General features: G+C 47.0%; 1 protein-coding gene across 1 annotated transcript in view; it reads right to left on the bottom strand.

Annotated features, from left to right (window-relative positions):
* LOC116371669 (transmembrane protein 266-like) overlaps window positions 1–14078 on the bottom strand; it is a 73222-nt gene extending 59144 nt beyond the window's left edge. The window contains exons 1-2 of the mRNA XM_031820576.1: window positions 13326–14078; window positions 11856–11991 (exon numbers count right to left, since the gene is read on the bottom strand). Of these exons, the coding sequence (XP_031676436.1) occupies window positions 11856–11869 (14 nt within the window). The 5' untranslated portion in view covers window positions 11870–11991; window positions 13326–14078. The remainder of the gene's footprint in view (window positions 1–11855; window positions 11992–13325) is intronic.
* Window positions 14079–14239: the final 161 nt, after the last annotated feature.

The raw sequence follows: 14239 nt of genomic DNA, 5'->3' as shown, positions 1-14239 counted from the left end.
ATCCCTACTTAATATGCTTCCCTCCAACACTGGTTTTCTTTTTCCAAGTACACAGAGACCTCTGGGAAGAAATACTACTCAGGAAGTGACTCTTTTACCTCAGAGTAAGGAGTAAATCAGAGTATATCACCTTTATTCACCAATTACATTTACATATACCTGGAATGGTGCTGGCAGCAGCAGAGAAAATATACAGCATCTCGTCTTGGATCAAAACACTACTTGAACACAGTAGGCCTAAATGATAGTGACCCTGAGTGTTTCCCAGTGTGGGTTTGTGTACATGAGACAATGACCTTATAAAATTGAGAAAAAATAAAATAAATACTACTATTCGACTATAAGTGAGACCAAGTAAGATCAAGGAACTATAGATGCCACAGTCAAGTTCAGCCTAAAGACATAAGCCTCCTCTTCAGTCTCCTTGGTCCTCTCGCCCTACACTACACGTCTCCATTAGACCAGACCTGTCCTGGCCTCTCACCATCCCTACTGATCAACACAGCCATCTGATCAGTCATGGCAGACACAAGCTGTTCAGAGCCCCACACCTCATCATCTCATCCCAGCACAACTGCATGTAAAGCAGGGACCCAGTGTTGTGGCTAGCTGCCAATGGAAGTATATGGACAGTAGTGGCCCAAGACTCCTGTTGTCTTGTGTGGCTCAGTTTGTAAGAGATTGTGAGTTAAATTCCCACAGGGATCACATATGTGTACTACAAAGTCACACAGCAGAAAAGCTCAGAAGAATACTTTATATACAGTACATACATTCAGTACATAGAACTCACTCTAAGACAATGGAAAAAGCCATGGCACTCTGCAGAGGTTATGTGTATTAGTGGGAAAGACAAGCAGAGTCTCCCTTGGGGCATTGGGACACATACACACAGCCTGCCCCTTCAGCCAAATGATAGAATTAGAAGTGTTATGGGCCAGGTCGAAAAGGTCATTATTCATGTTGCATAATTGGCTTAAGGCAGTCCACTGACCATACAGAAGGTCACGCAACTGGGAGCAACCACAAAGAAGATCATCGCACCACTTGCAATGTACTGTTTGTGTAAGTTGGACAGACACATCAGTGTTTCATACAGTGGAGGCTGCTGAGGGGAGGACGGCTCATAATAATAGATGGAACGGAGCCAATGGAATGGCATCAAACATATGGAAACCATGTGTTCGATGTATTTGATACCATTCCACTGATTCTGCTCCAACCCTTACCACAAGCGCGTTCTCCCCAATTAACGTGCCACCAACCTTCCGGAGTTTCATAATCCAGAAAAGCAACACCAATCCATATTCTAGTGTACTTGGGTTGGTTGGACTAGGCTACAGTATGTGATCAACACACCTTAAAGTACTCAGGTTCTGGAAAGCCCTGCAGAGCTAAACCCACCCAACCTGGCCAAGTAAAAAGCAGCAGCTGTCTGATTGTAACCACCAGCTGCTGCAGAGAACATTGGAGAAGCTAGACATCAGTATGAGTTAGTGTTCAAGGCTCCACCATATCTAACAGTGTGTTGTTCCATGAGTACAGCATCTCTAGACACTTGATGCACATCTCACTCCACTCCATTCAACCCATGTACATGCTCACTCCACTCCATCCAACCCATGTACATGCTCACTCCACTCCATCCAACCCATGTACATGCTCACTCCCCTCCATTCAACCCATGTACATGCTCACTCCACTCCATCCAACCCATGTACATGCTCACTCTACTCCATTCAACCCATGTACATGCTCACTCCACTCCATCCAACCCATGTACATGCTCACTCCCCTCCATTCAACCCATGTTCATGCTCACTCCCCTCCATCCAACCCATGTTCATGCTCACTCCACTCCATCCAACCCATGTTCATGCTTACTCCCCTCCATCCAACCCATGTTCATGCTCACTCCACTCCATCCAACCCATGTACATGCTTACTCCACTCCATCCAACCCATGTACATGCTCACTCCACTCCATCCAACCCATGTACATGCTCACTCCACTCCATCCAACCCATGTTCATGCTCACTCCCCTCCATCCAACCCATGTTCATGCTCACTCCACTCCATCCAACCCATGTACATGCTCACTCCACTCCATCCAACCCATGTACATGCTCACTCCCCTCCATCCAACCCATGTACATGCTCACTCCACTCCATCCAACCCATGTACATGCTCACTCCACTCCATCCAACCCATGTACATGCTCACTCCACTCCATCCAACCCATGTTCATGCTCACTCCCCTCCATCCAACCCATGTTCATGCTCACTCCCCTCCATCCAACCCATGTACATGCTCACTCCACTCCATCCAACCCATGTACATGCTTAGGCAAGTCAGTTAAGAACAAATTCTTACTTTCAATGACAACCTATGAACAACTTCTTTGTTCAGGGGCAGAACAACAGCTTTTTACCTTGTCAGCTCGGGGATTTGATCTTGCAACCTTTCGTTTACTAGTCCAACGCTCTAACCTCTAGGCTTCCTGCCGCCCCATGATTGAATTTCATGATCGAATTCATGATCGAATTTCTGCAAAGAAACCACTACTAAAGGACACCAGTAAGATGAAGAGCTTCGGCCAAGAAACACGAGCAATGGACATTAGACTGGTGGAAATCTGTCCTTTGGTCTGATGAGTCCAAATTTGAGATTTTTGGTTCCAGACGCTGTGTCTTTGTGAGACGCAGAGTAGGTGAACGGATGATCTCTGCATGTGTAGTTCCCACCGTGAAGCATGGAGGAGGAGGTGTGATGGTGTAGGGGTGCTTTGCTGGTGACACTGTCTGTGAGTTATTTAGAATTCAAGGCACACTTAACCAGCATGGCTACCACATCATTCTGCAGCGATATGCGGGTTTGCGCTTATCATTTGTTTTCAACAGGACAATGACCCAACACACCCCCTGGCTGTGTAAGGGATATTTGACCAAGAAGGAGAGTGATGGAGTGCTGCATCAGATGACCTGGCTTCCACAATCACCCAACCTCAACCCAATTGAGATGGTTTGGGATGAGTTGGACTGCAGAGTGAGGGAAAAGCTACCAACAAGTGCTCAGCATATGTGGGAAATGCTTCAAGACTGTTGGAAAAGCATTCCAGGTGAAGATTGTTGCGAGAATGCCGAGAGTGTGCAAAGCTGTCATCAAGGCAAAGGGTGGCTACTTTGAAGAATCTAAAATCTAAAATATATTTGGATTTGTTTAACATTTTTCTGGTTACTAAATTATTCTATATGTGTTATTTCATAGTTTTGATGTCTTCACTATTATTCTACAATATAGAAAATAGTAAAAATAAGAAAAAACACTTAAATGAGTAGGTGTGTCCAAACCTTTCACTGGCACTGTACATGCACACTCCACTCCATCCAGCCCATGTACATGCTCACTCCACCATCCAATCCATGTACATGCTCACTCCACTCCATCCAACCCATGTAAATGCTCACTCCCCTCCATCCAACCCATGTACATGCACACTCCACCATCCAACCCATGTACATGCACACTCCACCATCCAACCCATGTACATGCTCACTCCACTCCATCCAACCCATGTACATGCTCACTCCACCATCCAATCCATGTACATGCACACTCCACTCCATCCAACCCATGTACATGCACACTCCACTCCACTCCATCCAACCCATGTACATGCTCACTCCACTCCATCCAGCCCATGTACATGCTCACTCCACCATCCAATCCATGTACATGCACACTCCACTCCATCCAACCCATGTACATGCACACTCCACTCCACTCCATCCAACCCATGTACATGCTCACTCCACTCCATCCAACCCATGTAAATGCTCACTCCCCTCCATCCAACCCACGTACATGCACACTCCACTCCCCTCCATCCAACCCATGTACATGCTCACTCCACTCCATCCAACCCATGTACATGCTCACTCCACCATCCAATCCAAGTACATGCTCACTCCACTCCATCCAACCCATGTACATGCACACTCCACCATCCAACCCATGTACATGCACACTCCACCATCCAGCCCATGTACATGCTCACTCCACTCCATCCAACCCATGTACATGCTCACTCCACCATCCAATCCATGTACATGCACACTCCTCTCCATCCAACACATGTACATTCACACTCCATCTCCACTCCACTCCATCCAACCCATGTACATGCTCACTCCACTCCATCCAGCCCATGTACATGCTCACTCCACCATCCAATCCATGTACATGCTCACTCCACTCCATCCAACCCATGTACATGCACACTCCACTCCACTCCATCCAACCCATGTACATGCACACTCCACTCCATCCAACCCATGTAAATGCTCACTCCCCTCCATCCAACCCATGTACATGCACACTCCACTCCACTCCATCCAACCCATGTACATGCTCACTCCCCTCCATCCAACCCATGTACATGCTCACTCCACTCCATACAACCCATGTAAATGCACACTCCACTCCATACAACCCATGTAAATGCACACTCCACTCCATTCAACCCATGTACATGCTCACTCCACTCCATATAACCCATGTAAATGCACACTCCACTCCATACAACCCATGTAAATGCACACTCCACTCCATCCAACCCATGTACATGCACACTCCACTCCATCCAACCCATGTACATGCTCACTCCACTCCATCCAACCCATGTACATGCTCAATCCACTCCATCCAACCCATGTACATGCTCACTCCACTCCATCCAACCCATGTACATGCACACTCCACTCCACTCCACTCCATCCAACCCATGTACATGCTCACTCCACTCCATCCAGCCCATGTACATGCTCACTCCACCATCCAATCCATGTACATGCTCACTCCACTCCATCCAACCCATGTACATGCACACTCCACTCCACTCCATCCAACCCATGTACATGCACACTCCACTCCATCCAACCCATGTAAATGCTCACTCCCCTCCATCCAACCCATGTACATGCACACTCCACTCCCCTCCATCCAACCCATGTACATGCTCACTCCACTCCATCCAACCCATGTACATGCTCACTCCACCATCCAATCCATGTACATGCTCACTCCCCTCCATCCAACCCATGTACATGCACACTCCACTCCATCCAACCCATGTACATGCACACTCCACTCCATCCAACCCATGTAAATGCTCACTCCCCTCCATCCAACCCATGTACATGCACACTCCACTCCACTCCATCCAACCCATGTACATGCTCACTCCCCTCCATCCAACCCATGTACATGCTCACTCCACTCAATCCAACCCATGTACATGCACACTCCACTCCATCCAACCCATGTAAATGCTCACTCCACTCCATTCAACCCATGTACATGCTCACTCCACTCCATACAACCCATGTACATGCACACTCCACTCCATCCAACCCATGTAAATGCACACTCCACTCCATACAACCCATGTACATGCACACTCCACCATCCAACCCATGTACATGCTCACTCCACTCCATCCAACCCATGTACATGCTCACTCCACCATCCAATCCATGTACATGCACACTCCACTCCATCCAACCCATGTACATGCACACTCCACTCCACTCCATCCAACCCATGTACATGCTCACTCCACTCCATCCAGCCCATGTACATGCTCACTCCACCATCCAATCCATGTACATGCACACTCCACTCCATCCAACCCATGTACATGCACACTCCACTCCACTCCATCCAACCCATGTACATGCTCACTCCACTCCATCCAACCCATGTAAATGCTCACTCCCCTCCATCCAACCCATGTACATGCACACTCCACTCCCCTCCATCCAACCCATGTACATGCTCACTCCACTCCATCCAACCCATGTACATGCTCACTCCACCATCCAATCCATGTACATGCTCACTCCACTCCATCCAACCCATGTACATGCACACTCCACCATCCAACCCATGTACATGCACACTCCACCATCCAACCCATGTACATGCTCACTCCACTCCATCCAACCCATGTACATGCTCACTCCACCATCCAATCCATGTACATGCACACTCCACTCTATCCAACACATGTACATGCACACTCCATCTCCACTCCACTCCATCCAACCCATGTACATGCTCACTCCACTCCATCCAGCCCATGTACATGCTCACTCCACCATCCAATCCATGTACATGCTCACTCCACTCCATCCAATCCATGTACATGCACACTCCACTCCACTCCATCCAACCCATGTACATGCACACTCCACTCCATCCAACCCATGTAAATGCTCACTCCCCTCCATCCAACCCATGTACATGCACACTCCACTCCACTCCATCCAACCCATGTACATGCTCACTCCCCTCCATCCAACCCATGTACATGCTCACTCCACTCAAACCAACCCATGTACATGCACACTCCACTCCATCCAACCCATGTAAATGCTCACTCCACTCCATTCAACCCATGTACATGCTCACTCCACTCCATACAACCCATGTACATGCACACTCCACTCCATCCAACCCATGTAAATGCACACTCCACTCCATACAACCCATGTACATGCTCACTCCACTCCATACAACCCATGTAAATGCACACTCCACTCCATACAACCCATGTAAATGCACACTCCACTCCATTCAACCCATGTACATGCTCACTCCACTCCATATAACCCATGTAAATGCACACTCCACTCCATACAACCCATGTAAATGCACACTCCACTCCATCCAACCCATGTACATGCACACTCCACTCCACTCCATCCAACCCATGTACATGCTCACTCCACTCCATCCAGCCCATGTACATGCTCACTCCACCATCCAATCCATGTACATGCACACTCCACTCCATCCAACCCATGTACATGCACACTCCACTCCACTCCATCCAACCCATGTACATGCTCACTCCACTCCATCCAACCCATGTAAATGCTCACTCCCCTCCATCCAACCCATGTACATGCACACTCCACTCCCCTCCATCCAACCCATGTACATGCTCACTCCACTCCATCCAACCCATATACATGATCACTCCAACATCCAATCCATGTACATGCTCACTCCACTCCATCCAACCCATGTACATGCACACTCCACCATCCAACCCATGTACATGCACACTCCACCATCCAACCCATGTACATGCTCACTCCACTCCATCCAACCCATGTACATGCTCACTCCACCATCCAATCCATGTACATGCACACTCCACTCCATCCAACACATGTACATGCACACTCCATCTCCACTCCACTCCATCCAACCCATGTACATGCTCACTCCACTCCATCCAGCCCATGTACATGCTCACTCCACCATCCAATCCATGTACATGCTCACTCCACTCCATCCAACCCATGTACATGCACACTCCACTCCACTCCACTCCATCCAACCCATGTACATGCACACTCCACTCCATCCAACCCATGTAAATGCTCACTCCCCTCCATCCAACCCATGTACATGCACACTCCACTCCACTCCATCCAACTCATGTACATGCTCACTCCCCTCCATCCAACCCATGTACATGCTCACTCCACTCAATCCAACCCATGTACATGCACACTCCACTCCATCCAACCCATGTAAATGCTCACTCCACTCCATTCAACCCATGTACATGCTCACTCCACTCCATACAACCCATGTACATGCACACTCCACTCCATCCAACCCATGTAAATGCACACTCCACTCCATACAACCCATGTACATGCTCACTCCACTCCATACAACCCATGTAAATGCACACTCCACTCCATACAACCCATGTAAATGCACACTCCACTCCATTCAACCCATGTACATGCTCACTCCACTCCATATAACCCATGTAAATGCACACTCCACTCCATACAACCCATGTAAATGCACACTCCACTCCATACAACCCATGTAAATGCACACTCCACTTCATCCAACCCATGTACATGCACACTCCACTCCATCCAACCCATGTACATGCTCACTCCACTCCATCCAACCCATGTACATGCTCACTCCACTCCATCCAACCCATGTACATGCTCACTCCACTCCATCCAACCCATGTACATGCACACTCCACTCCACTCCACTCCATCCAACCCATGTACATGCTCACTCCACTCCATCCAGCCCATGTACATGCTCACTCCACCATCCAATCCATGTACATGCTCACTCCACTCCATCCAACCCATGTACATGCACACTCCACTCCACTCCATCCAACCCATGTACATGCACACTCCACTCCATCCAACCCATGTAAATGCTCACTCCCCTCCATCCAACCCATGTACATGCACACTCCACTCCCCTCCATCCAACCCATGTACATGCTCACTCCACTCCATCCAACCCATGTACATGCTCACTCCACCATCCAATCCATGTACATGCTCACTCCCCTCCATCCAACCCATGTACATGCACACTCCACTCCATCCAACCCATGTACATGCACACTCCACTCCATCCAACCCATGTAAATGCTCACTCCCCTCCATCCAACCCATGTACATGCACACTCCACTCCACTCCATCCAACCCATGTACATGCTCACTCCCCTCCATCCAACCCATGTACATGCTCACTCCACTCAATCCAACCCATGTACATGCACACTCCACTCCATTCAACCCATGTAAATGCTCACTCCACTCCATTCAACCCATGTACATGCTCACTCCACTCCATACAACCCATGTACATGCACACTCCACTCCATCCAACCCATGTAAATGCACACTCCACTCCATACAACCCATGTACATGCTCACTCCACTCCATACAACCCATGTAAATGCACACTCCACTCCATACAACCCATGTAAATGCACACTCCACTCCATTCAACCCATGTACATGCTCACTCCACTCCATATAACCCATGTAAATGCACACTCCACTCCATACAACCAATGTAAATGCACACTCCACTCCATACAACCCATGTAAATGCACACTCCACTCCATCCAACCCATGTACATGCACACTCCACTCCATCCAACCCATGTACATGCTCACTCCACTCCATCCAACCCATGTACATGCTCACTCCACTCCATCCAACCCATGTACATGCTCACTCCACTCCATCCAACCCATGTACATGCTCACTCCACTCCATCCAACCCATGTACATGCTCACTCCACTCCATTCAACCTATCCACAAAGACACATGAATCTGCTTCCTAAACCTTCCTTCACCTCTTCCTCTTAGGCTTGTCTTGATGCCTTTCCTAATATTACAGTATGTGCTAGCCTATGTGTACACTCCATCAGCATTGACTTTATGCAGGAAATCTCCATAATGATAAATGAGTCTGGTTTCAGGAAGCTGTAGGCATGGCATGTTTCAGACAGGCACAGTGTGACCAGTCTCATCTGACCTTTACAGATACCAGGACTGGGAGACACACTGATGATGAGAGACCCTCCTGGAGAGCTGCTGTCCTGTACTGTCAGCAGAGGAAAGGTCTTGGCTCTTTACAGTCGGACTGAACTGCAGTGTGTTTGAGGTTACCTGAGGCTCAAAGCTAAAGAGTCTGCGTAGAAAAGTGATCAGTGAAATGGGAATGGGCTGTATTATGATATAGACTTGATTTGTAACATGTTAAACGATATAACTTCCAGAAAGGATTTTCTAGGCAGAAAATCATCAGGAATGAAATAAAGTACCGTTTCAATCCAGACATTTGCTAAGATGCGAATCACCTACAGCATGAAATAGCACCCTCTTCACAACAACAACAAAAACAATTTGTTTCCTGCTACTAAACCTAGATGCATGTAATGGAGACTTCCTAACAGATTCCTTGTTATCTTCTGTAATAGATGAGGTCTAATAGATCAGCTGGCCCAAGCATCCATCCATCCCTGTGTTACTGTTCTGCTTGGAAAAGACTCACAGGAACATGACTCTGCTCAGACAGACACCATGTGCTTGTCAACCTCAGCATGCTGAACAACAGAGGCAGAGCCCTCCAACCTCCCCACCCTCCTGTTGGCATTGAATAAACAACAGGGTAAACAGCAACGGAGAGAAAGATGAATGGTGCTGTCCTGCAACCCTTCAGAATCTTAAACAACTGGGCCCAGAGATAGGCTACAGCCCTACGCCACTGACTGAGCAAGACAGAGTGACAGAATAGAATTGGACCGACAGGGCACAGAATAAATCCACTCCCCTGACTGGCTGTCACACAAACGGACAGAGAACAGTGAAGGAGGGCTTTTAATTTCCCATTCATTTATTACTGGTTTGGATAATGAGCTTGGCTAGTTACATACATCCTGCTGAAGACTAATAATTAAGTCAAGTGAGACCAAATAAGCTCAAGGAACTATAGATGCCACAGTCAAGATCAGGCCTAAAGACGTAAGCCTCCTCTTCAGTCTCCTTGGTCCTCTCGCCCTACACTACACGTCTCCATTAGACCAGACCTGTCCTGGCCTCTCACCATCCCTACTGATCATGCAACTGGGAGTAACCACTAAGAAGATCATCACTGCATAAGCAATTGTTCATTAGTCGGGTATGTTTCTGCAAGGAAATGTTGAACTATCTTGTTTCTATCTCCTTATCGCTCTCTCTCTATCTCACGCCAACACATTCTCTCACACACACACTCATCAATAAATCAACCAATCAAAAGACTTGAGGATAGCAAGAAAAAATGGCAAGGTAAGAGGAATTTGTGAAAGAGCGGCTAGACTGCAGAATTCCAAATGAGCTGACCAATGAGGTGCCCCTCTGCAATATCATTGAGCTCTGCCTCTGTCTGTAACAGGGCCATTGTCGTTTTCCCTCTCTCTCTCTCTCAATTCAATTCAATTCAATTCAAGGGTTTTATTGGCATGGGAAACATGTGTTAACATTGCCAAAGCAAGTGAGGTAGACAACATACAAAGTGAATATATAAAGTGAAAAACAACAAAAATTAACAAAAAATTAACAAATTAATTAATCTCTCTCTCTCCCTCTCTCTTTTTCCCTCTCGCTCCGCCTCTCTCTGTCTCTGTCTCCCTCTTTGTCTCCTTTTCTGTCTCTCTCTCCCTCTCGCTATCTCTCTCTCTCACTTTCTCTGTGTGTGTGTCTGTGTGTGTGTGTGTGTGCGTGTGTGTCAGTGTGTCCGTGTGTTTGCGTGCATGCCAGTGTGTACAATACCATATTTATTATTCAGGAAGAGAGGTGAGAGGAGGTCAGAGAAGTCTGGTAAAGAGGGAAACGTCTTACTGAGCACAGATCGTGTTCTGGGGGAAGAGAGATCATACTGAACACAGGTCATGTTCTGGGGGGAGAGAGATCATACTGAGCACAGATCATGTTCTGGGGGGAGAGAGATCATACTGAACACAAGTCATGTTCTGGGGGGAGAGAGATCATACTGAGCACAGATCATGTTCTGGGGGGAGACATCTTACTGAGCACAGGTCATGTTCTGGGGGGGGGAGAGATATCTTACTGAGCACAGATCATGTTCTGGGGGGGAGAGATATCTGACTGAGCACAGGTCATGTTCTGGGGGAGAGAGATCATACTGAGCACAGATCATGTTCTGGGGGGAGAGAGATCATACTGAGCACAGGTCATGTTCTGGGGGAGAGAGATCATACTGAGCACAGATCATGTTCTGGGGGGAGAGAGATCATACTGAGCACAGATCATGTTCTGGGGGAGAGAGATCATACTGAACACAGGTCATGTTCTGGGGGGAGAGAGATCATACTGAACACAGATCATGTTCTGGGGGGAGAGAGATATTACTGAGCACAGGTCATGTTCTGGGGGGGGGGACAGAGAGGAGATACACACACTGGGTGGTGGAATGTACTATACTTACTGAGGGTTAGCCATGTTGGTGGATGGTGATGGCGATGGAGAGAGGAAGAGGAGGAGGCTATGATCTTCACTCAGTTCTCTATGCCTCTCTTCTGAGTTCACCACACCAGATAGACTCTGCTGGACTCATGTTGAACCTGGGGATTGAATTAAATATCAATTACACCTGACATGTACTACAACCATATTACATCCGTATTACACTAAGATGTTTATGAGTTCAGTAAAACATTGTATACTGGCACCAGAAACAGTATGGGGATACTAAGACAATGAAGAACTATAATTGTAGCTTGAAGAGTAACCTACAACGGCAATTCTTCAAAGTAAAATATTATTAATTCTATGTCTATGGTAAGAGCACATCACCTGCATGTCTGCTGGATAATACTCCTAAAGAGCTGCTCTCACCATAGAATGAGTCCATTGTTGCGTTACTGCTAGGAAAATCCATTACGCTTGACACAGGACATGCATGAGTGAAAACCTACCCAGGTGCTTGGTCTTTATTTAGATATGATTGATGACAGACAGTGACACATTATTATAGCAATCCCCTGAGAGTATGGTAGGCTATGTATGAGTCATTCAATAACACTTTAAACGCAAGACATACACTACAGTACCAATACTTTAAATGGAGAAGATGTGAGAGACATTACAGGTCAAATCTTTCTGTGTTGCCCATCATTACATTTCAGATGGTGCTGGTGAGAAGGTATATAGAGAGACTTCTACTAAAGACTACAACAACTGGAGGTTGTTAGCACATCCCAACTTACTGTAAACAGGGTTATGTTAAGCAAATTCTCTTGAATACCCTTTTTTCGACCATGGTGTTTGAATGGTGAGAGTTCATAGAATGTGCTTTGCCTGATCAGCACAAAATATCAAGTAGAGGTCTGTCCACTGGTCTCTGCATGACCTTAATAAGCTACAGGAGCCTATCAGTTCCGATCCATCTCGCCTCTAATCTACTTACTATATAGTGCACTACATTTAAGTGAGCCTATGTAGGCTATTTGGAACATGCGCTGGGTCTCACACAGTTCATTGAATAGTAAAGTAGGCTAACGGCCCCCTTACTTCATAACTGAGGTTTCTTCACACTTACTTAATTTTACAAGGCTTTTCTGTAGTATTGCATAAAATTCAAAGCACAACTCAGCCCCATATCCAAAACCAAACTGACAGGTAGCTTGACATGAAAATGTTTGCCTCCCTTTTCGGGAAATAATAATAATGTAAACCTACTGGAAATTGTAATTGAAACGGACTAAACCAAGCATTAATCCACGTTAGGACTATACTTAGTCGCTGTAGTACCTGAATATAGAAGCAGAGACTCGAGAGACTATAGTAGCCTAGTGCGTAAAGCGGGGGTGGTCCCCGTTGTAGGCTACACCGAGGAGTGCCCCGGCAATGTACAACTAATCTATTATTCAGTTCAACCAAAGAAGAACCTTCCTACCTGTCTTGATTTACATTGTTGACAGTCTAATCGAGCCTCCAGTTGGCCGCGTGCTCGTGATAATGTCTCCCTCTGTGATGATCAGCACGAGTGAGGCTCGTGCTCCAAGCTCGTGGCGATGTGTAGGCTGCTGCCTTCCTTAGCACTTTTACATTGGACAAGCACCGTTGCTGCTGCTGCTTAGAATCCTGTGCAAAACGAAAAGACTGGAGCCGAAATGCAAGCACCATCGTCGTTCAGCAAGATTATATTAAGTGTCCCTGCCTGACTGACCACCAAATAACCAGCATCATTGGAGAGTGGAGGAAGAAAGGTCAGAACGTTGTGTGTGTTGTTGGCTACACCGCTCCAAAATTGCTAGTGAGGGTTGAGGGCTTCCCCCGCGATCGCAGAAGGGACTCCTTGCTGCCGAATATAGACCTCTTCCACAAGGAGCTGTCTCGGTGCTGAAAACGTGATTAACCTGCGGCTTCTCTAGTGCCGCGCTGCTCTCTCCCTTTCAAAACCGAGAATAGTAGCATAATCCCCGCGAAACAACGTCAAAAACATTGCCGTTTATTTTCATGCCGAATAGTGTCAGTATCGAAGCTATAACATTGTCATTGCTTGCTTCGGTCACGACTCACATGTTTACTCTCTGTGGATTCTAGTTCCAAATCCTGATAATCGAATGAAAACTGAGGTACAGTCACCTCACTTGATTTGTAGGCCTATAGCTTTATGCCCGAGCTGCCTTTCTCCATGTCCATAGGCTTTACGTTTTTATCGTTTCGTAAATTCAAGATACTATGGGAATATAAATGATCTTTCTACCAATTGGCTTAACAGTTTGTCATTCACCAGGAATAGCCAGTCGATGGTTAGAGCGCACATCAATCAATCTCATAGCGTCTTCGCAGCCTTATATCAAACAC

This window comes from Oncorhynchus kisutch, unplaced genomic scaffold, assembly GCF_002021735.2.
Source record: "Oncorhynchus kisutch isolate 150728-3 unplaced genomic scaffold, Okis_V2 scaffold3499, whole genome shotgun sequence".
In the NCBI taxonomy this organism is placed as follows: Eukaryota; Metazoa; Chordata; class Actinopteri; order Salmoniformes; family Salmonidae; genus Oncorhynchus; species Oncorhynchus kisutch.
The sequence above is the reverse complement of the archived record's forward strand: the minus strand, read 5'-3'. Positions and strand labels throughout refer to the sequence as shown.